The sequence below is a fragment of the Neltuma alba genome, unplaced genomic scaffold (assembly GCF_004799145.2).
Source record: "Neltuma alba isolate B1F8T4 unplaced genomic scaffold, ASM479914v2 tig00002162_pilon, whole genome shotgun sequence".
Classification (NCBI taxonomy): Eukaryota; Viridiplantae; Streptophyta; class Magnoliopsida; order Fabales; family Fabaceae; genus Neltuma; species Neltuma alba.
The window spans coordinates 1-26,171 of NW_021632762.1; the positions used below are offsets into that span (position 1 = coordinate 1).

At 34.8% G+C, this 26,171-nt stretch overlaps 2 protein-coding genes and 1 pseudogene across 2 annotated transcripts; all 3 read left to right on the forward strand.

The window, feature by feature from the left end:
• Positions 1 to 4: 4 nt before the first annotated feature.
• Positions 5 to 7,120, forward strand: LOC114718046 (ubiquitin carboxyl-terminal hydrolase 5-like; the record flags this gene model as incomplete). Its single annotated transcript, XM_028903299.1, has 12 exons — positions 5 to 249; positions 724 to 868; positions 985 to 1,044; positions 1,138 to 1,233; positions 1,332 to 1,733; positions 2,431 to 2,571; positions 2,654 to 2,824; positions 3,567 to 3,734; positions 3,835 to 3,983; positions 4,486 to 5,061; positions 6,002 to 6,275; positions 6,627 to 7,120. Coding segments are annotated over 12 exons (2,571 nt in total), but the record flags the coding sequence as incomplete, so codon positions are not given.
• Positions 7,121 to 16,426: 9,306 nt separating this feature from the next.
• Positions 16,427 to 18,424, forward strand: LOC114718057 (WAT1-related protein At5g07050-like). The gene is made up of 6 exons (XM_028903308.1): positions 16,427 to 16,654; positions 16,749 to 16,811; positions 16,912 to 17,028; positions 17,119 to 17,530; positions 17,612 to 17,762; positions 17,858 to 18,424. The coding sequence occupies exons 1-6, from the start codon at positions 16,452 to 16,454 to the stop codon at positions 18,070 to 18,072; spliced, it is 1,161 nt and encodes a 386-aa protein (XP_028759141.1). The 5' UTR covers positions 16,427 to 16,451; the 3' UTR covers positions 18,073 to 18,424.
• Positions 18,425 to 21,688: 3,264 nt separating this feature from the next.
• LOC114718068 (70 kDa peptidyl-prolyl isomerase-like) lies at positions 21,689 to 25,106 on the forward strand (annotated as a pseudogene).
• The last annotated feature ends 1,065 nt before the right edge of the window (positions 25,107 to 26,171 follow it).

The following is a 26,171-nucleotide window of genomic DNA, read 5'->3' on the forward strand; positions in this document are numbered from 1 at the left end:
GCAGCATTGGATTGAATATGTGAACCAAGACCAAACAAACAATGCATATGATGGGGCTTCCTTTTCAGAGCATTGTGATTTGGCTAATTTAAATGCTTTAAAAAGGCCATCTGGTATTGATAATTCTGATTTGATATATGATGGAACGTCTGAGGATTCTGGGGCAGGTGCTGAGATCCATGATACTTTGTTAGAGGGCAGAGACTATGTATTGCTTCCCCGAGATGTTTGGAATCAATTATATTTATGGTGAGATTGCTTGCTTGTTGCTCAGGTTAAATCCACTTCGTCTCATTAGTGAAAATAGTTACCCCCCCTCCTGATTTCTTTCTTTTCGTGGTATCTTTCAGCAATCTGCTGGTAGGTACTAACTTGTTGATGGGTAAACCTGATGTCATCCTGAGCAGTTAATTGTTAAGCTGCATGTTAGATTTCATTTGCCCTTGTTTGAAAAAATCAAGTTCAGTTGATTTGAGCCATAAGAAGGGGTTGGGGGGGGGGATTTTGATATTTTACTGCTATTGTATGAAGAAATGATGATTTAGTTGTGTGGAAGAACTAAAACATATGAAGGAATTGCAAATTTGATTTCTGGTCGCATTCCTCTATGTCCTAAAAAGAGAAGATGCAATCAGTGAAATCATTATCCAGTGCATATCCATCTATTAGACAATAATAGCTATATTACGATGTTTGACAATAATGGCGATTCTATTGTTTTAGGTATGGTGGTGGTCCTACATTGGCCAGGAAAGCCATTTGTTCAGGTCTTTCACAGACAGAATTGGCCGTAGAGGTGTATCCTTTAAGGCTTCAGTTACTTGTGATGCCAAAAGGTGATCGGGCCACTATAAGAATAAGCAAGAAGGTATGATGTGACGGGAAATAATGAGCCAAATTATAATTTCAGCACTTGTTGCAAGAACCTTTTTGTTTTTTTTTTTTGTTTCTCTATTTACCTTAGAGTTGAAATGTTTTGGGCAGGAAACTGTTGGACAGCTTCACCGAAAAGCTTGTGAAATATTTGATCTTCAGTCAGAACAAGTGAAGCTCTTTGTGATTCCTTTTGAAACTGTAATATCAAGAAATGGTTTTTAACCTTCAGCATGTAGTAATCAAAAGGTTGCATCTGTTTAGGTACGCATTTGGGACTACTATGGCCGTCGGAAGCACGCCTTGATGAATGACATGGACAAAACACTTGATGATGCCAATATACAAATGGACCAGGATGTTGGTCTCCTCTCACTCTGATGTATTGATATTCCTCTTGCTCTGGCTTACCTTTTGACATCTTTGTTTTTCATTGGTTTCTGATGAAACTCGTACAGATTCTTGTGGAGGTCCTTAACAATATGAATAGCATAAGTTCTGCTCAGGACAATGGATCTGCACTGAGGGAATCAAGTTCTGCTCTTGCAGAGCCATCCAAGTCAGGCTTATCAATTGGTGGCGGCTTATCTGCCAGCAAGGGAGCACCTAGAAACTATAATGCTGAGCTTTACTCATCTCAAAACCTGACTTCTACAGTTAGAGACGTAGATAATACTTGTGGAACCAGTGGTGTTAGCACGAGAGGTTCTTCAGGTGGTCTCACTGGATTGCTGAACCTTGGCAATACTTGTTTTATGAATAGTGCGATCCAGTGTCTTGTTCATACTCCGGAGTTTGCTAGGTACTTTCGGGAGGATTATCATCAAGAGATAAATTGGCAAAATCCATTGGGCATGGTTGTAAGTATTATATAAAAAGCAATAAGCTTGAAGTTGTTTACTTCTCTTTGAAAGTTTTCCTTTATGAAGCTTCAAGTGAGATTTTGTTTTGAGATAGATATGTAGTTTAGTCAATAGATATGTAAGTTAACCACATGGTCCTGGGATTTAGTATTTCTTATATTGTTAAAATGCACGTCCAGTAGCTGAAGTGGCTAGCAGAGACTTTTGTTGATTTATCAATTTCTTTCACTCACTGATTCTGTATTTCATTTTAGAATTTATCTCAGGTTATGATCACAATCTAGATGGTTTGTGTTGGCCACACCAAGCAAGCTATTATTGTGAATCTGTGATCGTGCTTATCTATTATGATATCTTTCATACATTGAAAATGACTATCTTTACTGTTACATTCTATGAAGATTTTGTTCTTCATCTTGTTTGCATGTCTGTCTTTTCATAGGATTTTAATAATCACTTTTTCTGTAAATTCACAAAACCTTCGTTCAAAGTTGCGACTTCTTGGGCTCACCTTGATAGTCAATAGTTTCTATCCATCATCGGGAATGACTTTCTGCCTACTATATGATTATTATTGTGGGTTTTAGATCATAATTGATGAGTATTGCTTAACATCAGACTGACATTTTGTATACGTGTTTAGGGGTAATACAAAATCATACTTAGAAAATCATTTTTAATCTTCCTTTAATAGGGTGAACTAGCCCTTGCGTTTGGTGAGTTGCTTCGAAAGCTATGGGCACCTGGGCGAACCCCAATTGCTCCCCGACCTTTTAAAGCAAAGCTTGCACGCTTTGCACCTCAGTTCAGTGGTCACAATCAGCATGATTCTCAGGTTGGTTTGCTGACTGAAAGTTTGTACCATCTCTTTAGTTACTGTCATATAATCTTTATTAATACATGCTCATTATTTTCAGGAACTTTTAGCATTCCTACTTGATGGTCTCCATGAAGATCTAAATCGTGTAAAACATAAACCATATATAAAGTCTAGAGATGCTGATGGTCGACCGGATGAGGAAGTGGCTGATGAGTATTGGGCAAATCATATTGCTCGTAATGATTCGATAATTGTTGACGTGTGTCAGGTGGGTAAAGTGGGTTATTTAAAAATGTTTCATTGTCTTGTTGCTAATGGATTGATATTAGCTTGTCAGGAACAGCTTTTCCTCATATTATGGACTGACAATGCTGCATAGAGTGCCTTGCAAATGAAATTTGACATATATGTTTGTATTCCATGTAGAATAATTGAAGTGGTATGCCTTGTCGAGGAACTGTACACTTGTTTATTAATTCATTTTTATTTGCATCATAAGGTGGGGAATTGTGTAAGTTCAAGAACCGTTTTACTGTCTGCAAATGTGGTGGATCTTTAATAGGGTTATTTATGACGCCAGTATGTGTGTGGCATATGGAAAACCACTATGAAAGCAAATATGGCTTATAAATGGTTGCTTCCATGCATCATCAGGACCACTCTAGGTTTCTTCACAAATGAAGTGTGCTTTGTCCCGAAGAGAAAGACTGTTGTAAGTCGAGAAAATTATTCTTTCCAGCATGCATGGTTTTTACACCTTCTCTGAGGACATGTCTGACGTTTGTCAATGCTGCTGTTGTATGTCCACTATAACAACACAGGACTCCAGACTACTTGTTGAAAATGTTTTCAGTGTCTTCTTTGTTCTCTTGTTCTTGTTCCTATTGAATTCACCTTCTCATATAATTCTTCATTTGATAGGGTCAATACAATCAACTTTGGTTTGTCCAGTTTGCAATAAAGTCTCTGTCACATTTGATCCTTTTATGTACCTTTCCTTGCCACTTCAGTCCACCACCACTAGGACTATGACGGTGACAGTTTTTACTTGCGATGGAACTGCCCTGCCATCTGCTTGTACTGTGACAGTGCCTAAGCAGGGGCGCTGCAGAGATCTGATTCAGGCACTTAGCAATGCTTGTTCATTGAAGCCTAATGAGAGGCTGTCGCTTGTGGAGGTGTGTGCTAGAATATATTAAACTTTACACATTTTTGCTGGAGTTACTGCTGTTTTCTATTCTAACTAGGTACATTATTATGTTGGTCTGCTATTTGCAGATACGTAACCATTTGATCCAAAGATTTCTAGAAGACCCTCTCATATCATTGTCTACAGTTAAAGATGATGACCATCTTGCTGCTTACAAGATTCCGAAGATCAACAAAAAAACAAAATATCTCCAGCTAATACACCGCCGTAGAGAGCAGTATGTATTTTTTCTCTCACTTACATGTCATATTATGTGCTAGTTATATGTGCCACTGAAGTCAACTTGAATTTGTAATAAAATGTTCAAATAGAAACTTTCTTAGGGAGTTTACTTATTGAGTAATTTTGTGCTGTATGAGGTAAATATGTGAGAGGAGTTTTGTTTTGTAAAGTACAAAAATGCTTTTTTTAAGCAGAGGCAAACAAGCACAAATAATAAACATATTAACTATGTAATTTCTTACATCAGTCGTTTTTTTACAATTGTAATTCAGGAAAAATATATTATTATATGGATTCTAGATATAGAACATTTTTTTAACTTTTTCATTAAATCTATGAATTCCTCTTCTCTGGACCCATGTTAAAGGTGAAATGGCAGGGCTGCATCACATTACATCTCACGGTGTACATTATATTGAACATAATTTTGTATGCTGTTCTTTTTGGTGTCTTTACTGCTTTCTGATGTTCCTCCATGTGTAAATTTTGTGTTCTAGGAATAGTGAGTCCCAGACCATATCAGGATGGAAACCATATGGAACACCTATTGTTTCCTTGATCTCATGCGATGATGCAGTCACAAGAGGTGATATACAGGTAATGGTTCATCGTATGCTCTCTCCTCTTTTGAGGAAAGGCAGTAATGTGGAACAAGCTAGTAATTCTGAATCCAGCATCCCAAGAGCAACGTCAGATCAAGGCAGTGGGACTAATCCTGTCGAAGCATCTGCTGGAACCATGTCGTCAAATCTGCCAAATAAGGATGGCACTGATTCCAAAGCACCAATATCTAAGTTACCTCTTCAATTAGTGGATGATACTAATGCTTGCATTGATCTCTCAATGGGAGAGGAAAAAGTGGTGAAACTGTCTCCGTCTTCTGCAACAGTCCTAGTATATGTTGATTGGTCACAGAAGCTTCTGGAAAAGTATGATACTCAGCCACTTGAGAATTTGCCAGAAGTTTTAAAATATGGGCCTGCGACCAAGAAAGCTCGTACTGAACCTCTCTCTTTGTATACTTGCTTGGAAGCTTTTCTGCGTGAAGAACCTCTGGTGCCTGAAGATATGTGGTTAGTTTCTCCTCGACCTTCTCTCATCTGCAACCCTGCCCTTCTAGCCCATGTTTGATGAGATTAATATGGTGTGTGCATTGATAAATATCTGCAATATCAATCTTCTCATAAGGCAATTATTGTTCTTGTTTGCCTCCAACAATGTCACTAGTTTGGGCAATAAGCAAGTCATGCTAGAGGAGGAATCTATTTCCTCCTGGCCGTCTTTAGCTTCTTTGAGTTGTTGCTGGTTCTAAACTAAGGGTGATGATGGATGGTGATGTTGCACCTTATTGATTTTACTCCCATGGGGTTATATCCTCCTTTTATAAGTATGAAAGGTAATCGATGGCCCAAAGAAAGAGAAGGGGGAAAAAAGAATGAAAAGTGATCATCCTGTGAAGTCTTATGATAGTGGCATGATATTTTCTTTGAGCACTGGATTGGACTGGAAACACTAACAATTTTTTCGGTTGTAAACATTTAAATACCACCTTCTTTTTAGTATCCATAACAGGATAGCTAATGCAGCACGAAGGAAGGATATGAAGCACCAAGTTCTTAAACAAGCAACCTTGCTAGGATATGACTTAATTATGTGATTTATTGTTTTAGCTATTTGGCCTCCGGATTTGTACCTTTTTATCATCAAAGTATTGAATAGCTCTCCTTGACCTGATCAAGCCTGTTGGTGTGAGCTAAAACGAAGATAAAGTTATAACATTTTATGGGCATCATCAGTGATTATATACACAACCTTATGGCTTAAGATAAAGGATTCCATGCATATGCTGCATTGTATTTTATATATTTACAAACACATCCTATTTGATTTTATGCTGCATAAAATTTTTGGCAAGGGAAGAAATTTTATAACTGCAGAAGTGATTGTTCTTAGCTATGGTGATGCCAAATAGTAGTTCTATGTTAACTGTACATCTATCTGAATATGATATAGGTACTGTCCTCAGTGCAAAGAGAGACGGCAAGCAAGCAAAAAGCTTGACTTGTGGAGGCTTCCAGAGGTGCTGGTGATTCATCTAAAGAGGTTCTCATATAGCCGGTCAATGAAGCATAAGCTAGAGACTTTTGTTAACTTTCCCATTCATGACTTCGACTTAACAAATTATATAGCCAACAAAAACAACTCCAGACGACAAATCTATGAATTATATGCCCTTACAAACCATTATGGTAGCATGGGTAGTGGGCATTACACAGCGCATATCAAGGTAAGCTGAGAACTTTGTATTTGCTTTTATTTTCTGGAGTTGCTATGGCCTTAAAAGTTCCTTAGATTTTGGAAGATATATTCATAGCTTGGGTTTGGGTATTGTCACATCCTTTGCTTTTCATATTCAATCTTTGTCTTCGTCTTGGGCAAACTGGTTTCCACCATTTACATTTTACCAGATTTTTGTGTAGTAGCATTGCTGTCCTGATTGTGCACCAAATTTACTAATCAAGCATGAGATGTGTACTATCTTCGCATACTTTTATTCACGACCCAGTTTGTATACAAATTTTTGGTAAACTTGGGTGTGCTCAGGAGTTTCTCCTAACACTATCGTCACAATGTGCAGCTTTTGGAAGAAAATAGGTGGTATAACTTCGATGATAGCCACATTTCACCCATAAGTGAGGATGAGGTTGCTAGTGCAGCAGCCTACGTTCTATTTTACCGGAGGGTGAAGACTAATGATGCAGCCATCAGCAATGGGGCTTAGTCAGGCACCGATGGACCATTGTTACACCCCAAAAGCAGATTTCAAGGCCATCCATCTTCTCCATAAAAGTACTATTAGAACAAAGAGAAAGAAGAGAGAGAGAGAGAGATAGTTTAGCAATACCCAGATCATCTGGGCGTTTACATGTACGGAAGAGCACATGCCTATTGAACATACAAATGAGTTTTCACAAAAAAAAGAAAATGTAGTATGTGGATGTAATTGATTGATGGCCTTTCTGTTTCAGGGGAAGGTGTTTAAAATTGGATTCATGGGTTTCTGAAGTGGCCGCTGTATCTGGACATTATTTTTCCTTAGTCAAACAGGAAGAGTTAAAGATCTTGCCCTTATTTCTTTTGTTTTCCCTTTTATTTTTCAATATTTTCACGAATTTGCAGGATATATTAGATATTTACACCCAGGGAAAATGCCTGCTTTGAGAGCTTCTTCATGCTTCCTCTTGGTTGGTTCTCTATTATTTTCCCTGAACCCCTTAAAAAAGAAGCCATCAATGGGCACAAGTATTCAATGAGTCATTGGACGTTGGCGTCGGAACTAATCATCTGATCAAATTAATCGTCCCAATTGAGTACAGGAACAGATGATGAGGAAGCCTTTTCTGCATAATAATAAACATGGTAATCGTCGGCCCCAGAGAAACGGTTGCACCTTTTGAATGATCAAAAGTTCACTCTTGATCTGAAACCTGAAGGGTTTCATGCTCTCGATTTGCATTATCCTCAACTTGATAAATTTTTAAATGGATGAAAAAACTAACTTCTTTTTAAGTGAAACATCTTTTGGTAATTGACCACGGAAACATAACGTCAAATCAGAATGTCTTAGTTCTCTAGTAAAATTTCAAAATTTGTTGATCAGATTTGTAATTATGCTCCTTCAACAGTCGATCGAAATTCCTGCATCACAAAATTCATACACTCGACCTCACTTATATATTAAATACTACTTTCTTTTTTCAATATAAAAACTTGTTTAATTTTTTTGTTCTAAATATAAGATTTTGTCTTTTATATTTATCTATTTTTTCTAAAGTAGTCGTTATAATAGATACACATATTAAAAATTCTATCAAATTGTAATTCTATCTAATACATATGATTAGTAAAAGTATCTTAAGAAAAATAACACTTATTTATTACAAATAACTAACTTAATTAATTTTTTAATCTTTTTAAATTAGTCAACTAAATTTTATACTAAGGACAAGATATAGTATACTTTACTCAAATATGTATGTATGGTGGTTAACCTATTGTAATCCTTAAATTAAAGACAATTGGAGGTAAATGAAGATATAGTTTTTGTTAGCTAATCACAAATATTTTTTAATTAGAAACAACTTTATTTGAAGTACTATTGGATATACATGAACGTTGATTGTTTTGGAATCAAAAGTTATAGAAGGGGCTGATATTAATGGCGGGCACATGGCAAATGCTATCTTGAACGGGCAGTGTGCCCGATCAAATGGTCACATCAGTCTTTTGTGGTGGTCCTTGTCAGCAACCAAACTCTGGCTCGACCGTTCTTTTTTCCTTGATCCTAGTTTGTTTTAGGAAAGTTTGTTTGTTTTTTTTTTTTAATAAAAAAATAAATTCTTATAATGTTTTCTTTTTCAGATGAATTGATTAAACAGTTGCATTTTATTCAAAACCACCAAATATATAACACCTTTCAGACTAATCCATGTCCAGCTATCTACGGTCCTCATTTAAATGCTATTTCCGCTTGGGATCATTTGGATGCTATATATAGACATTATCTATGAGAGACTCTTTCTAGGTTTTACCATAAGTGGAAAGCATTTCTAAATAATTGTCCCTATAAAATAGAAATCATGTCAATCAAAATACCAACCCAAATCATGCCGATCAGTAGTCACCCGCTGCTCTGTCCTTCCCATAATACTAATCGTTATTAGCTAATTAAATTGATCTTTTAAACCTTATCTTTTGTCCTTTTCTTCAGTCTAAACTAGGTTGCTAAACACTTCCTTTCTTTGCATTTTATATTATACTACTTCCGGTCCTAATTATAAGATCCAATTGACTAATTTGAGAAAATTAAAGAAAGAAGTTAAGTTAGTTATTTGTAATAAGTAGATAGTGTCTTTCCTAATAATGTCTATATATATTAAGGACCGGAGGTAGTACTACTCTTCTAATTCTAAATATAAGATCTTTTTATAATATAATTTATACTACGAAAAGGGTCTTATATTTAAAACCGGAAGAGTACTGTATTAATTTTGATTTGTATATTTTGATTTTTATTGTTTTTTTGGTCATATACGTATTTATTATACTTTTTATAGAGAATTTAAACTTACAACTTTACACTTAAAAAAATATTAACAAAAATTTGACCTTAGGATTTCTATTACTTGCCGCATTAATTACTATGTGATTTAGTTCTCATTTTCTCAAATATTAAGTATTATCGGATTGTATGTATGCTTTTTAAGTGGTTACTATAGAAGAAATCTATTTTAGTTTATGTTCATCGTGTCATATCATCTTACTACTGCGCAAAACTAATAAAAACAACCTCTATTTTAGTATAAAGCCTAAATCATTAACATGGCATGATAACATACAAATAAAAACGGGTGATAAAGTTAATTATTATTATTTTGACATAATTAGATTATAAACTCGAGGACTACGATGGCTAAATTAGTGTCGTGCGTGTGGTTTGCTGATGTAACGCATGTCATGTGTAAATCAGAGTCATGACTTTGTGACGTCACTTGTTGTTATAATTATAAGCACCATAATCCCTTATAATTAATGAGCTTCTTGTTAATTAAGGAAAAAGTTAACGGATTAGTTAATTGGCGGGTGGATTTTGATAGGCTTATTAATGGTTAGGCTTTACATGAAAACGACGTATCCTTCCAATCAGTTCCCGACCTCATTCACTGTTAGTCTGCATGCGCATGCCTCTTCAAGATCTTCTTTTTAAAAAAAATAGTTATATAATAAAATACAGATAATATTTTCAGTCTGGTGCATGCATCGTCACCTGTCATTCATATTAATATATCACAAATTAATATATTTTTGGAAAAAAATTAATAAAACTTTTTAGTTTTTAGTGTCCGCCTTTCATCTTCAATCTTAATATCCTATTCTCATAGTCTTTTTTTTTTTCCCAACCTTAACTATACTTCTTTTGTCCTATTTATTTATTTATTTTGAATGAAAAACTGTATACTACTAACAACAAAGTTACGAGAAGGAAGCTAGAAGAATATAGGAATGTTTGGCAACCCTTAAAAGTACTTTTCTGCAAAACGAGGTAAATTCTTTTATATATTTATTTCGTAAAATGTAAAAGCACTTTTGAAAATATAGTTTGGTTTCCATCGAAACACCTTCTAATACTCCTAGTCTCTCTCATCATCCTCCGCCTCCTATTGTCCTATTTATAATGTAGGAAGAGAAGATATTTTTTATCTTATTTATAGGGTACTAAAAGAAATTTTTTATATGGATGTATAATTTCACTCTTTATTTATTATTGTGTTAACTTTATTTAGATGAGGTATAATGTATATTAAACAAGGATACAATTGAAAAGTTGTTAAATTTTAAGTGAGAGTTAATGAAATTTAAGGTTTTTCTTGGTCTATGTAAAACATATTAGAAGTGACTTATAAATAGAACCAAAGAAGTATATAATAATTACTCCTTTCATCCTATTTACAGGTAAAGAGAGAAGATATTTTTTGGTCCTATTTATAAGATATTGAGAGAAAATTTTTGTATGAATGTACAATTTTACCCTTTTATTTGTTATTATGATGACTTTATTTATATAAAGTATAATGTATTTTAAATATGGATGAAGTTAGAAAGTTATTAAATTTTAAGTGAGAACTAATGAAGTTTAAAATTTTTCTGATTTGTGTAAAATATGTTAGAAGTAACTTATAAATAGGACCAGGAGAGTATCTTTATAATGGAATTGGAACATCCCAAAAGTCACTTTATAGTTTCTAATTGATTCTCCTAAATATTAAATTAAATACTATATTTTATTTGCCAACAAATCAAATACCATATATTGCTATAGCTTGTTTTTTATAATGATGAATCTTATTTTTGACGAGACAAAACACAATGAATGCCTCGCACCATTTTGTCTGCTGCTATTATTAGCTTTTCACGACCTAGTTGAGTCCAAATTAAATGATTAAAGCTTCAATTTTCACGGCTAAATCATCAATATATATATATCCCTAAATAACTTATTCGTTAGCCCAACTAATTAGTCGTCATTTCTGCATTTTATTTAGTTTCTTCTTTAACATTTAATATGTCATTATCAATTTAAGACCATTTTATGGCACCAAAAAATTTTGACGAGTCACTTTGGATCAAATCCCTTTAATAACTGCTCTTTCTCTACAATTTTGAAGGTCCCTCTCACGGCATAACGAAAAATTAATTAGAAATATTTTTAAACCATCAGTTTGTCCCTAAAAATACTTGAAGAATCTTCTACCCCGAAAATAAATAAATAAATTCTCAAGGAATCTCTTTGAATTAGTCCCTCCTGCTTGTTTTTGCAGCTAGCTAGGACCTTTCAAGGTCCCTCTCAGACTCTCATGGCATTAAGAAATAATTAAAAAATTAATTTAAGAAATTAAATATATAACTGACGTAAAAAGTCACAATTAAGATATGAATGGAAAGTTGAGGAATTAAAATGATAATTAAGCTATTTTTGATCAAAATTAACGGCGTTGTTGAATGGGGGGCTTCTTTAGTCCAACAGTAAATTAATGCTTTACGTACACGTGTGAGCCAAAAAAAAAAAAAAGGAAGGAAGAAAGCAAGGGTATGTGATAAGTTAAGAATGATAGACTTTAATTTATATCTCTATTATATTTTATTATCATTTTATATAACAGTACCTATCTTTTTAATTTATTTATGAAGTATGATAGTGAGGATATTTTTTCCATCTCGTCCTTATCTCCTCTGTGAGTAGTGAATGTATATCAGTGGATGTATGTGTAACTAACTACACATAGCATGTCCCATCAATAAATATTTTCAACCATTCAACGAAGTTATTAATTAATGGAAGTGCATTTTTTTCAAACTAAATTAAAACCCATTGATGTCTCGTTTAGAATGTTTGGATAAAATCAAAACTATAGTTTCAGAAGTGTTTTTATAGTGTACGAGATAAATATATGAAAAAGTTTATCTCGATTTATGAAAAAATGCTTCTGAAAAGTGTTTATTGGGCTTCCCAAACACCCCTTTATTAAGTATGAGTAGTTGGGGAAAAGTGTCATACATTAGATAAATTTAGGGTGAGGTTGGCCAAAAGGATAAATTTAGGGTGAGAAAAATCTATACTCATCTGAAGCTATTTTTAAGTCACTTCCGATATATTTAACATAAACTAAAAAAAACCTCCCCGCTAGGAGAGATGCCCACATTTAGTATCCGACAGTGTCTTGAATAGAATTGCCTCTAATAGGAGGATACTTATGCTTTAGCAAAAAAAAAACCTAAGAAAAACCTTAAACTCCATTAACTCTCATTTAAAATTCAACAACTTTACATCTTCATCCTTATTTAATATATATTATATCTCATGTAATTAAAATCAATATAATAATAAATGAAAGGTAAAATTGTATATCTATATAAAAAATTTCTTTCTATAAACAAGACAAAACCCTATAAATAGGACCAAAGAAATACACGTGAAACACCCACATATACATATATCCACGTAAACTTATTAATGCCTTTTGATTTCTGGATATGAATTGAAAGTTATTTATATAATGTTTAATTTTAAGATTTTGAATCGCCCATTTAGATACTTTCTTCCAGAATTAAATGGACTAGTCTCAATTCTAATACACACGCAGTTTTATCTTGACCAGTAGTGCGTTCTACAGCTAGGGACCCATCTTTTATTTCTTTAACTGCAGCACTCTACTGAGGAAGACTTGCATATTTTCTTGTGTGCATGGAATCAAAACTCACTATTCTGGTCCAAGTAAAATAATCTTCAACACTTTGTTAATCTTTATGAAAAGCAAGCCCATTAGTGTAGTGAACAGAGAACACGCATTAAGGGGTAAAAAACAGAGAGAAATTAAAGTTATTAATCAATTCTTAATTTGTCATCGACAAACAATATAGCATCGATCATTAACAAACAAACAAACAAAAACCCGATTGATTTTCATAAACTTTTGAGTCAATAAAAAGAACCCTATCTATCAATTGCTTCTTCCAATGGGGAAGCAAGCATGAAGTTGTTCGATAAGAAGGCTAGTTATCTTTCAAATCAAATATATATATATATATATATATATATATATAAAAGAGATAAAGCAGATGCACTATACAGATAGAAGACGAAACGTTGCATGCATGATTCTTATTAAATTAATAAGCAAAAATTAAAGACATTAAAGACGAAGCTTTCATTGGCTAAATGATTGACTAATGAGTAACACTGAGGCTAGTAATGTTATCTATAACGAGGGAAATGGATATGGATCTTTGACCAGAAAACAACTTTGAAGGAAAGAGGGTGCAATAATGGAGAAGAAGGATAGAGAAAATGGGTCAAAACTAAGAAAAGATGTGCTGCTAAAAGGAGTGACAACGCAGTATGATAGATTTTTGTTGGAAAGATAGATGGACGGACGATGGAGAAGACTTCAATTATTTTGTATAGAAAGGATTAATGAAATAAAGAGAGTGAGATCATTTGCTCAAAAGAATTAGAAAAAGAGCATATGGTTCCGCAAGTTTTGTTTGGAAACAAATCAGACCTAAAGTACGCAACATCATTCGCTGATATTTAGTTAAGTGGGAGCTCTTTATGTTGTTTTCGTTATAAAGACCCTTTTCCCTAAAGATGCTGATAAAGAACGGTGTGTACAGCCTTCGTCTTTGTCCTGCCATTGCATGTTTCAACTAAAATGCCTTATTCATTCCAGTTTCTTTGAACAGCCTGAAGAAAGATAATTAATCATCAGTTATCCGATATATGATATGTTCTTTCCGTTCTAAATATAAGATTTGTTTTGTAGTGCGATACTCATTATTATACTATAAAATGAATCTCACGTTTAGAACCGGATAGAGTATGTATGTATATATATATTACTAATTAATTCAGATTGGAGTATTATCATCTTCAAGTACAAAGCTTTGATTGCTTCAGTACCGTTCAACTGGATGCACCAATTAAGACTGGGAGGCGAGGTGTCAATTATGGTGCACGCTTAATTTCAATATTTTTCTAGAATTTAAAAACGTCCTAATAATACTTCTACCGAAAAGAAGTCATAATAATACAGAAGGAAGGTGTTTGAACTTTGAAGGCGCGCGTTGTTAGACATGCCCCTTAAATGGGGTCAAAATGTCATTTTTGCTCTGCAAGTTGACACAATAATCGAACACGCTCAGCCAAAGGGTTAATTAAACCATTTAATATCTTTGTTTCGGAATGCCAAAAACAGGAGATGGCTGATTTGTCGTTTTACCTCTATTGAGGGCTATTTGGTGGCCACAAAATTAACGAAAGAAATTGAATCATGATAATAGAGGGGCGGGAAAAAAAAGAAAAGAAAAAAAGAATACAGCTTTTGCAAGATAATCTGGGCCTTGGCCTTTCACAGTGGCTTTAGGTCCAAAAAGAATTACGCCAATAATTCAAATACAGTGGATCATAAATCACCAATCACTATATAATTTTACTAAAAATATATACAAGAACTTATAAATAGAGGACACGACTTATCTTAAAATGCATATTTTGCCTGCCTATATTAGTTTTCTGGGATGTTTATTTTTAATATATAACTTGGAGTTTTTTTTTATCGGGAACTATAATTTGCCATATCAGTGATTATTCCATACATAAAAACTTATACAAGTCTACAGTAGTTTAGAATTTACTCGTGCAAAGCTATATACGTGGTTAGCATTTTGTAGTTGGGGTAAAAATTTTGAGTGATTATTTAATTATCTTGTGACATATTCCTCTTATAACATACGGAATTTTGCTTTAGCATATCTGTGTAACAAGATCGTATCATTATTATCATTATCATTATTATTATTTTCTTTTCTTCCATAGTTGACCTCAAGGCGGCTGCCTGTGTTAAACCCTATTGTAGGGTGATAGGCCTTTTATCTTCATATATTCTTATAAGAATCACACAGCAAAAATAATATTTTATAATACAATTGAAGGCAATTCATGGCACTTATACTTTTGCGTTCGATTCCCACCCACAAATATACCATATAACGCACAACACACACACACATTGTAGAAAAATTCTTGGCTATCACCATCTCTCTCAACTTGCCCATCACTTTGATGAATCACCAAAATATTATTACCTCCTGCGGATGATTAAGTTGTCTAGTCAGCCATTAATCCAATATACGCACCCACATTATCTATTCAATTCCAAGCATTAAATCATCTAACTTAATATATTGCATCAAAGATAGCTATTCTTCCCCCTCCCCCTCCAAACTAATCACAACTTTATTTAACAGAGAAGGCAGTACATACTTCTGATGAAACAAAGGGAAGCACGAAGAAAATTAATTATTCATCCAAAAGAATTATGTCCGGGAGTAACTTCTAATTAAACCGCCCTTAATACTAGAATTTAGATGTTGTTTGGCGACATGAAAAAATCCACAAAACGAGATAAATTTCTTCATATATTTACTGTAAAAATACTTTTAAAACTATGATGCGGTTTCTATCTAAACATCTATTTAATTGAATGGTAATAAATGTCAACGTTTAAAAGAATCTATCAGTAACTTTGTTGTCATTAATTTATTCTAAATATCTATACATGTTCTCAAAATATATCACTTCCTAAACGCCGTCCGTGGCAATACAGTATATAAATAAATAAACAAATTACTCTAGTTTGTGTTCCCACTTCCCACCAACACAATGCAGAATAATGATATATGGAATACACATAATGACAGATTCTTTATGGATATATGAACTAAAGTGCCACAGTAATTAAAATAGTGGCACCAATAATCAAAGTGACGTATTAATTTATCCATAATTAGCTCTGTTTCACCAATCAAATCTCCACAACGCAACACATTCAGCTGATCATCAAGCCCTGGGTTGTTTTGGCGGGTATCATCAAATCTAAGATTAACCAGCCAAATTAAACTAAGTGAAATCCACCCCAAATGATCCACTCTCTTGTTGCATCGTGGAATCCATTTATTATAATTAATAACATGCTCATGCACGCCCAACAAATTAGAATCTTCGGAAAGATCCAAGTGCTTATTTCGTGCAACAAGTCGTATGATCGAGTTGGATCATATGGTCAGATTGGCTTCGGCAGAATTGGCCAGACAATATTTTGATGAAGCCAGTAACTGACTTGATGTCGATGTTGTGCATTCCCACGCACGTGTGAGGTATTTTCAAAGCGTGAGATTGGGGAAGGGTTGCTTCAAGAGACTCAGTTAGCCATCAGCTCACCTTACCAGAGAGGCTTATAAATAGGAGGGAGGGGCTAGGCTTTTCATTTGGGAGACAGTAACACGCTTGCTCCTCCTCAAATCTGTGATTTTTTAAGTAATCGATACTGTTCAAAAGTGAAGAGAAATGGAAGGGAAGGGATGTTGTGTGAGTGTTATTGAGAAGTGTAGGCCGTACATAGCCATGATTTCTCTTCAATTCGGGTATGCCGGCATGAACATCATCACCAAGGTTTCCCTCAACCGAGGTATGAGTCACTATGTTCTTGTCGTTTACCGGCACGCCTTCGCCACCGCCGCCGTTGCTCCCTTCGCTCTTGTTCTTGAGAGGTACTCACTTCTTTCTCGATTCACCATGCTCATATTCCTTCCCTTCTCATTGCTTATTTCTTCCCTCTTTCTTCCTTGTCTCTCTCTCTCTCAGGAAAGTGAGGCCCAAGATCACATTCCTCGTTTTCATGCAAATTCTCGTTCTCGGACTTCTTGGGTTAGTATTTAGTTCCCTATTCCTTCAACTTCATCTCCTGCGTGGAATACAACCCCATCAACTATTCTGCTGCTTATTATCCGCTCCTCTGCTTTTACAGGCCTGTGATTGATCAAAATCTGTACTACGCGGGCTTGAAGTTAACTACCCCAACCTATTCATGTGCTATAAGCAACATGCTCCCCGCACTGACATTTCTCATGGCAGTTATCTGCAGGTACAACAAATACGACAGTTGTCGAAACTATTCTGTTTTTGTTTCTCTTCTGGTTCGATCTCAAATGGTGTAGTGTTGTTTGGTTGCCAGGATGGAGAAGGTAGACTTCAGAAAAGTACGATGTCAGGCGAAGGTGATTGGGACGATAGTCACAGTTACGGGGGCTATGTTAATGACACTGTACAAGGGCCAAGTCATAAACTTTTTCTGGTCTCATTACATGCGTCACCCCAGAGACTATACTCCTTCTACGGCCACTGATTCTGGGGGAAAAGACTGGTTTAAGGGTTCTATTCTGCTCATAATTGCGACCCTTGCCTGGTCTTCTTTCTTCATCCTTCAGGCAGTGACGTTAAGGACATACCCGGCTCAGCTATCCCTCACATCACTGGTGTGTTTCATGGGTACACTGCAATCAATTGCGGTCACGTTTGTGATGGAACATAATCCCTCTGTTTGGAGAATTGGGTGGGACATGAATCTGCTAGCCGCGGCCTATGCGGTAAGCCTTGATATCTCTCTCTCTCTGTTTTTCCCAGGAAACAAGAATCCGATCAATATGTGTTCAAATATGGTGAAACAGGGTATAGTATCGTCAGGCATTGCCTATTACGTTCAGGGGGTTGTGATGCAGAGAAGAGGGCCCGTTTTCGTGACTGCTTTCAGCCCTTTGATGATGATCATTGTAGCTATCATGGGCTCTTTCATCCTGGCCGAAAATATCTACTTGGAGGGTAAATTCTACACCCTTAACTTTTTTCCCCCAATCTATTATCCCTAGTTACCGCAACTACTGATTGTTAATTAATTTGATTCGTGAATTGCAGAGTGATAGGGGCTGTGCTGATCGTAGTGGGTCTGTACTCGGTTCTGTGGGGAAAGTACAAGGAGAAAGAAGAGGCAGAGACAATCTCAGAGGCAATAAAAGGATGTTCAGAAAATGGAAGGATGGCACAAGTGAAGGAAGATATTGAAGCAAACCCTGTTGAAACGCAAAAGGTTGAAGGCCCTGTGGTTATAGCTATTAGTGTTCCCAAAGCTTAAAGGAGCAGAGACGAGACAGTAAAGAGAATAGCAGAGGGTGCTTCGCATGCGTGAGGGGCAGAGAGAGAGAGATTTCAGGGGACCTTTTTTGCACCTTCAATTTTTGCTGTTCTGACATTTAATTAATAACAGAGTATTGGATATATTATTAAAGCTATTTCTGAGTTAAGTACTGTAGAAGGAAAACACGTTTAGTTTACGAATTTCTGATTAAGGGATCAAATCTGGGAGAAGAAGAAGGGAATAATATGAAAGAAGGGAATCCGTTTTCAGACAATGCGTGGGGTTTAATGATTCGCGTTTGGATTCTCTGCACTGCAAATGAAATTGCCGTCTTGTCTTCTTGTGCTAATTGCTAATGTGGCATTTACGCTCCTGAATTGATCAACAAGCTCGATGTAACGTTCAGGAAGTTGACTTCAATTCTGTGAATAGATGTGAAGTAAAAAATTCTCCCTTCTATTTTATGCTGGATGCCTCTTCCACTCTTCACAATGTTACTGTAATTATATTTGATTTTTTAAGAACAATGTCTTCAATATTAATATCCCATGAGAAATTATTGTGTTCTTTTTAAATATCATCTCCATTTATATTATATATGCTAAAACCCACTAATTAAAGTTATTGTAATCCTGCGTATCATGCTTTTTCTCTTTACCATGATTGCACTACTTTATATTATTTTAATAATTTAACCTCTCTCTCTCTCTCTTTTTTTTTGTTGGGGAGGGGGTGCCTCTTCGCACTCGCATTCTTCTCATTATTCTTTGCCATGGTCATTTTATCTTTTGTATTTGGTTATGTTGAATAGTATATCAACTTTGGGCTGATTGGGGTAACTCTTTAAATCTATTTTTTTACATTTACAAAGTTCAAATATTGGATTTTCATTTTTTATTAATGATGTTTATGCAATAAAAATGAACAAAAAAAATAGATTTAATGTATATTACAGAACCAACTCACAACATACAAGGAAAACCTTTAAAAAGTCGCAACTCAGTTGGATCCAATAGATTTTTTTTCCTTTTCTTTATGATAAATTTCCGATGCATGTGTAATATATATATATATATATATATATCAAAAGTGACTTCTCTTATTTATTGAATAAAAAAAACCTGACATTTTTCTAGCCAAAGATATCTTGCATGCAAATTACATAATTAAAAAAAAATATTTCTAATTAAAATCACACAATTAATGACGTTATATATGTTATGCGTGCATTGGATGGAATATGTATAATTACGTCACTCCACGGCTTCCAAGTGATGCATGCATGCAACTCTGTTCTATTACACAACTGCCTTGCACTTTCATTTGCAGGCCTCTTTCCCCACACGATGCACTTCCACGTATATTCTCATTTATTTTTAATCATTTTAAGAGCACATATTTTTTTTTAAAAATCCACATAATATAATTTGATTGAAAAGGTAACATTATGTAATTAATTTTTTTAAAAAAATATGCATCCCTCATATTTACACTTACATTTCACTACCCCTATTATTATTGTTGTCGTAATCACCAGTGGAAAATGATAAAGCAGAATCTCTGGCTAGATCGCAACATGTAGGCGTGTTTGGTTGAACCAAGAATCTTAATACAATTCGAAATAAAACTCTTCTTATATACTTATTTTATATATCATAAAATTATTTTTAAAACTATTAGTTTCAAATACCTCCATAGTATTGATATGAGCTAGAGTAAAGCTGATGAGAAAGCAACAATGGGAAGTGACCAAAAAATAAAGTGATGACCAAGTTTTGGCATATTCTGTTTCATTGCGCCAGCTAATGTGTTTATAAACAGGAAAAATTATTATCCGATCCCTCATAAGCAATTTAATAATTAAAATTTTCATAACAAATACATAGTAGCGGTATACAGTGATAAGTTTTGATGTGTGAAATAACATGTTCATACTATTTATTTATTGTAAGACTTTTAAATAATTAAATTATTTAGAAGAAGCTGCATGATAATTTTTTCATATATATATATATATATATATATATAGGTGTACCCTTACCAGTCACATCCCTGCATATATGTGAGTACCTTGGCGTCAAATATGTGAGGATAGTTAGAAAAATTAAAAGTTATCGCATTTATGGTGCTGGGACAAGAACAGCATGAATCTAGCTTTAAAGAATAGGAATGTCTTTATTAATTTCCTTCTCCACTTAATCCACTTAATGTCTTTATCACTGGATTAACTTTCAATAGTTGAGATTTAAAATTACTATAATATTAAATATAATAAAAAATTGCAGTTGTAAACTACTAACATCAAATTCTAACCACATAATTTTTTAATCTATTTTTACTATCTAATATTTAATATTATAATAACATCTTTATATGATAAATCTCAATAGTTGAAACTTGATATAATGATGCAAACATTCCTCTCTCAATTTTTACTAACTAATAGAAAAAGAACTATGATTAGGCCGATAATAAGAATAGAGGGGTGTTTGGTATTAAACAAAAGTACTTTTAAAAAGTATTTTTTATGAATGGAGACAAATCTCTTCACATATTTACTTTTTATACTGTAAAATTACTTTTAAAACTATGGTTTGGTTTTTATCTAAACACTCATTAGATAAGTAATCTTTGCTAGGAAGGGATTTATCAAATCAAACAATATGATGCAGCTTGATTACCCTCCTAGCTACTGTATTCTGTAGGCATAGATATGTATATAAATAGATATCGATTCCTAATAGTGGCATTGAAGTGGAAATCGAGTTAACACCCTATTTTTGTTCTAGTTGCGTGATACCACTATATCCATTATTCTCTGATCGCTCTCTCACTTTCACCAAATCTTAAATATTATATTCCAAACTGACCAATCTGCATCCAAAGTGATAGCAACAGGGAGCTACAACAAAAGCCCTTTATGCTTTATACCCACGTTTATGATGACCACATTATCCATGAGATTACTCTGTGGTTTTATAATATTCTTATTTGTCTTAGATATATGAGTTCGTTAAAAATCTACTCTAATTCTAAATATAATTTTTTAAATTTATTTTCTCTTATAAATAATGAAGGAAGATTTTATATATGGCGACTGTTTCTTTTATAAATGATTTAAAAGATATTTTAAAAAGAAAACATAAATAACTAACATAATTAGTTTGCTTAATTTCTCTAAATTAATTACTTAACACTTAATTTTAGAATAAAAAAGCGGATAATGGGAAACAAATCAATAAAAAGGCATGATTCTATTCTAGGGGGAATCGTCCTAATTATGAAATTGACTAATATCTCAAATTAATCGAAATTTCGAAATATAGCAATTGCCAACTGGCATGCATGTCCTGTATCGACACCAGACCCTCATTGTTTGACTTTGACCCCAAGGCAGAGTTTCTGGGCTAAGAAGGCAGGGCCAATTTGATACAGAGAAGGCATGCTTTTAGTAGGCCCACCATGGCCCAGACAGGGCTTATTGGGCCAGTGAAAGACGGGGGAAGTAGCATGGGACAGAAAAGGAAATATCTTTAACTGAAAGGTTTAAAAGGAGGGAAACCAACAACGGCTTATCCGCTCTACTTGAGACTCGGGAACGGACTCTGTCATATTTTTGACATATCAATGGCACTGTCTTCCCAAAACGAAGTGAATTTCGAACAGACAGAATTGCCTGAGACTCAAATCGGAAACGAGGGCCTCACAAAACGCATCCTCAAAACAGGACTCTCTTGGCAAACCCCATCTCCTGGGGACCAAGTGCAAGGTACGCACCTGAATACTCAGAGCATCTACCAGTCGTTAAACTCTGAGTTCTTTCTTCTTTTGCTTGGCGTTCAGTTCATTTCAGAGGTCAGGTTCTGAATGGAGCATCCCTTGAATCAAGTCACGACAAAGGGACCCCATTTCGCTTCAACTTAGGCCAATGTAAGTGCTCTGTTACTTTCACTTGTTGCCCACTCATGCCTCCCTTTTGCTTTTCTGTTTTGAATGCAACGTTTGCATTCTTGCGCACGCTTATTGTTTTCTTTCTTTTTCTTACATGACAATCTAATCAAGGACTGTGTTTAAAAAGAAAAAACTTGATATGGTACATTTCAGAAACTTTCTTTCTCAAAATTAGACCACGGTTTCATGATGTCTATAGTGAATGATATTTACAATAATCAGGAACTTTTTTTTTTAGGGGTCAACTACAGTAATCAGACTCTTGTTTTTTAAAACATGCATAAGATGAACAATAACTATTTCAGAAAAGAAAGCTTAACTGTGGGTAAATCTTTTTTTTTTGGGGGGGGGGTGTTAAGTCCTGTGAGAATTTGAATGTTTCAAATGAATAAAATGAATCTATTAAGGTCACTTTTGAAATCTAATAAATGTCATAGTAAATAAAGATAATCAGCACTTACGTACAACTAAATATAAGGAAAACATCTAATCTGTCAATATACATATATTAATATATATATCAATTATACTTATCAAAATTATAGCATTAACCACACTATTCAATATTCATTACCAACTACGTACAATTAGTGACGCTAACAAGGTTGGCATTCAAATCATGGTGTCATATGTGAGCAAGTTCTTTGCTTGCAGGTGAAGTTATCAAAGGTTGGGATGAAGGAGTTGCCACCATGAAAAAGGGGGAGAGAGCAGTCTTCAAAATACCACCAAAATTGGCATATGGGGAGAAAGGTTCTCCGCCGTTGGTTCCTCCTAATGCGACTCTCATCTTTGAGATTGAGATGCTGTCTTGGATTACCATCAGGGACTTGACTGGTGATGGAGGAATCCTGAAAAAGATACTCAGGGAGGGAGACGGATGGGAGACTCCTAGAGACGCTGACGAGGTCTTTGGTAATAAAAATGGCAGCTTTCTTCAATTATTGATACAGTATATACATAAGACTTCACTCATTAACCCTTCCTTATTATCTGCTCATACTTCTTACTTACAGTGAAATATGAAGCACAGCTAGAGAATGGAATGCTTGCTCATGAGTCTAATGAAGGTGTAGAGTTTAATATAAGTGATGGTAAGTTCAACATGCAGCCTCACTATTTGGTTTGCGAAATTTATCCATATGTGAAATCATAAAATATGTGTGCTTTGGTCAGGCTATCTTTGTCCTGCCATGAGCATAGCATTGAAAACTATGAGAAAGGGGGAGGAAGCAGAGCTCAGTCTAAGATTCTCTTGTAAGTCAACTTTGTTTTACTTCATCTTTCCTTCTTTCACATGTTGTTTGGCGATTCAGACATTCCTTTCCAGATGGCGTGATACAAAATTCAAGTAGAACCAGTGAAACGAATGGCAGTGCCCAACCAGATTCTAATTTAACAAGTCTCAGACTAGAGCTGGTATCGTGGAAAACTGTAGTCGATGTCACGGGAGATAAGAACATACTTAAGAAGATTGAGAAAGCTGGAGAGGGGTTTGAGCGTCCCAATGAAGGATCACAAGTGAAAGGTAATGTATTATCTTTGCATTTGCAAACAAAAGCCTTGTGATTAGAAGTTAATGGTCGATAATCTATGCCCTCACAGTAATATATACGAGTAAACTGGAAGATGGAACGATTATTGAGAGGAGAGGATCAGAGGAAGAACCTTTTGAGTTCACAACTCAGGAAGGTATCCGGTCTTACTCTTGCATATGATGCTGGGGAACAATGTATTAGTTCTCCTTTCCTTTTTCTTTTCCTCAAATGTGTCAACAGTTTTTTCTTGTATATTTCTAGAACAAGCACCTGAGGGGCTAGAAAGAGCAATCATGACAATGAGAAAAGGAGAGCAAGCCACTGTGGCTGTCACCGCCGAATATTTGTCCGATAGAAATAAGTTTCCCTCCACTCCAGCTAATAAAGTCCTTTATTATGAGGTCGAATTGGTTGATTTCATCAAGGTTCGCTTCTACTCGTACTATTTATAACTACTTGTGGTTCTTCAAAAAACAGAAACCATACACACACATTCAGCATTCACAAGCATATAACTTCTATAGATATATGTGCTATCAACTTGTACCATCATCCAGTAGTCACAATCTGTGAGTGTATATTTAAGGCTTTCAAATATATTGTCGTTTTCTTTGGCTTTAAACGATGTAAACTGAGGGTGGAAATCATTTTGGAAAATCATTCTAATGTGTACAGGAGAAGCCATTTTGGAAAATGGACACTCAGGAGAAAATAGAAGCTTGTGAGAGGAAGAAACATGACGGAAATTTATTGTTCAAGGCTGAAAAGTTCAGGCGTGCATGCAACAAATATGAAAAGGCATACTATCTATCAACTATTAGAGAATTTTTCATGAACTGATCGATCTGCCTGGGAGTTTTTTTAAGCAAACAAAATTTCTTCACCATAAATGCAGGCTGTAAAATGCATAGAGTTTGATCACTCATTCAGTGATGATGAGAAACGTCAAGCCAATGCCTTACGGATATCTTGTTATTTGAACAACGCTGCTTGTAAACTTAAATTGGGGGAGTATACTGAAGCCTCAAAACTCTGCACTAAGGTATTAACTGTCCTACTCTCTCTCTCTCTCTCTCTTATAGTCTTCAAATCAAGCCTGAATTGCATAATTGAACAGGTTCTGGAACAAGATCCATTAAATGTAAAGGCACTGTATAGAAGATGCCAGGCATACCTGAAAACATCAACTTGGAGAAAGCTGAGGCTGACATTAAAAGAGCCCTCACTATTGATCCAAACAACAGGTAACATATCCCTTATATTCTCTCTATCTCTTTGCCTCTTTCACAGTTGCTCCTGCAAGGCATCAGGTTGAAATAGATGTTGGTTTGGCTTGTTATCAGAGACATGAGAATTGAGTACAGGGAGCTGAAACTTAAGCAAAAGGAATACAGTAGATATGAAGCTGACATTTTCAGTACAATGCTTTCAAGGATGGGCTAGTTAATTAGGAAATAAACTAGTATTGTACCGTTATTCCCCATTTGATTATAAACAACATATAGTTATATACCACTGTATTGTATAGTATTCTTTCATAAACAATCATGATTAGACAAACCGGCTTGTCACAAAAGGGAGAAACAAACCGGGCTAGTCTCGACTCACCATTCTTTTTTGTACGACACTAGATTAGAAGCCTCTGTTATTTGGAACTGGGAATGGACAACCCAAGTAGAATGATAGAACAGCAGTCCTGAAAATTTAAAGCTAGAGGCGTAAAAGTTATATTATCCGGGATTGATACTGTAAAATCGCCAATATCAAATTATTTGATGGAGTCGGATGGTAAGGAACTTTCTTGGAATCAAAGAATATGCTTTGGAAACTCTGGGAGAGATTAAAAAACCTGGAATTGGAGGGAGGACGAGATTCCTTTCTCCAAGTGCTTGGAATATAAATTACTTTTCCTGTCCTTAATATAAGACCTATTTAATCAATTTGATTAGATTAAGGAAGTTAGGTAAGTTAGTTAAGTATAAGAAAAGTGACATATTTTTTCTAAAACACCAGAATCATCTTTCTTAATACCCCATCCCTGTTCTATTTGATTATGGTTGAAGGAGTATCTATAGGGATAATTTAGAGAAAATTGATAAATATGAGAAATGGGTCTCATATTTAGGACTAAAACCAACTCAAGAATTGGATCCTATATTAAGGACTAGAGGAGTACTGCACCTCCAGATTCTGCAATAATTCCCCATCCAGGTCATGCATAAATGCATAATGTGTGTAATCAGATATTGCACTCCGTTTCAATGGCTTCAATCAACTAATATCATAAGTATTAGGTTTTTTTTTGGCCAACAATAAGTACTCCTCCGGTCCTTTTATAAGATCCTATTTGACTTTTTATTTGGTCCTAATTATAAGACCCCAGCCATTTTGTCTCTTTATATTTATGCATTTTTTCCCAAGATAATCCTTCTAATAATGATAGTTTTAGCCAATATACTTAATTAGCAAGGATATTTTAGGAATGACAACACTTATTTATATAAATAACCAATTTAACTTACTTCTTCCTTAATCTCCTCAATAAGTCAATTGGGTCTTATAATTAGGACCGGAGGAGTATTAAATTTAATGGAATTTTTGATTATT

Coding starts and splice junctions, on each gene's coding strand:
- LOC114718057 (XM_028903308.1), top strand. CDS start 16,452: ATGGAAGGGAAGGGATGTTGTGTGAGTGTTATTGAGAAGTGTAGGCCG. Junction 16,655..16,748: donor TTCGCTCTTGTTCTTGAGAG/GTACTCACTTCT, acceptor TCTCTCTCTCAG/GAAAGTGAGGCCCAAGATCA. Junction 17,531..17,611: donor TGCTAGCCGCGGCCTATGCG/GTAAGCCTTGAT, acceptor ATGGTGAAACAG/GGTATAGTATCGTCAGGCAT.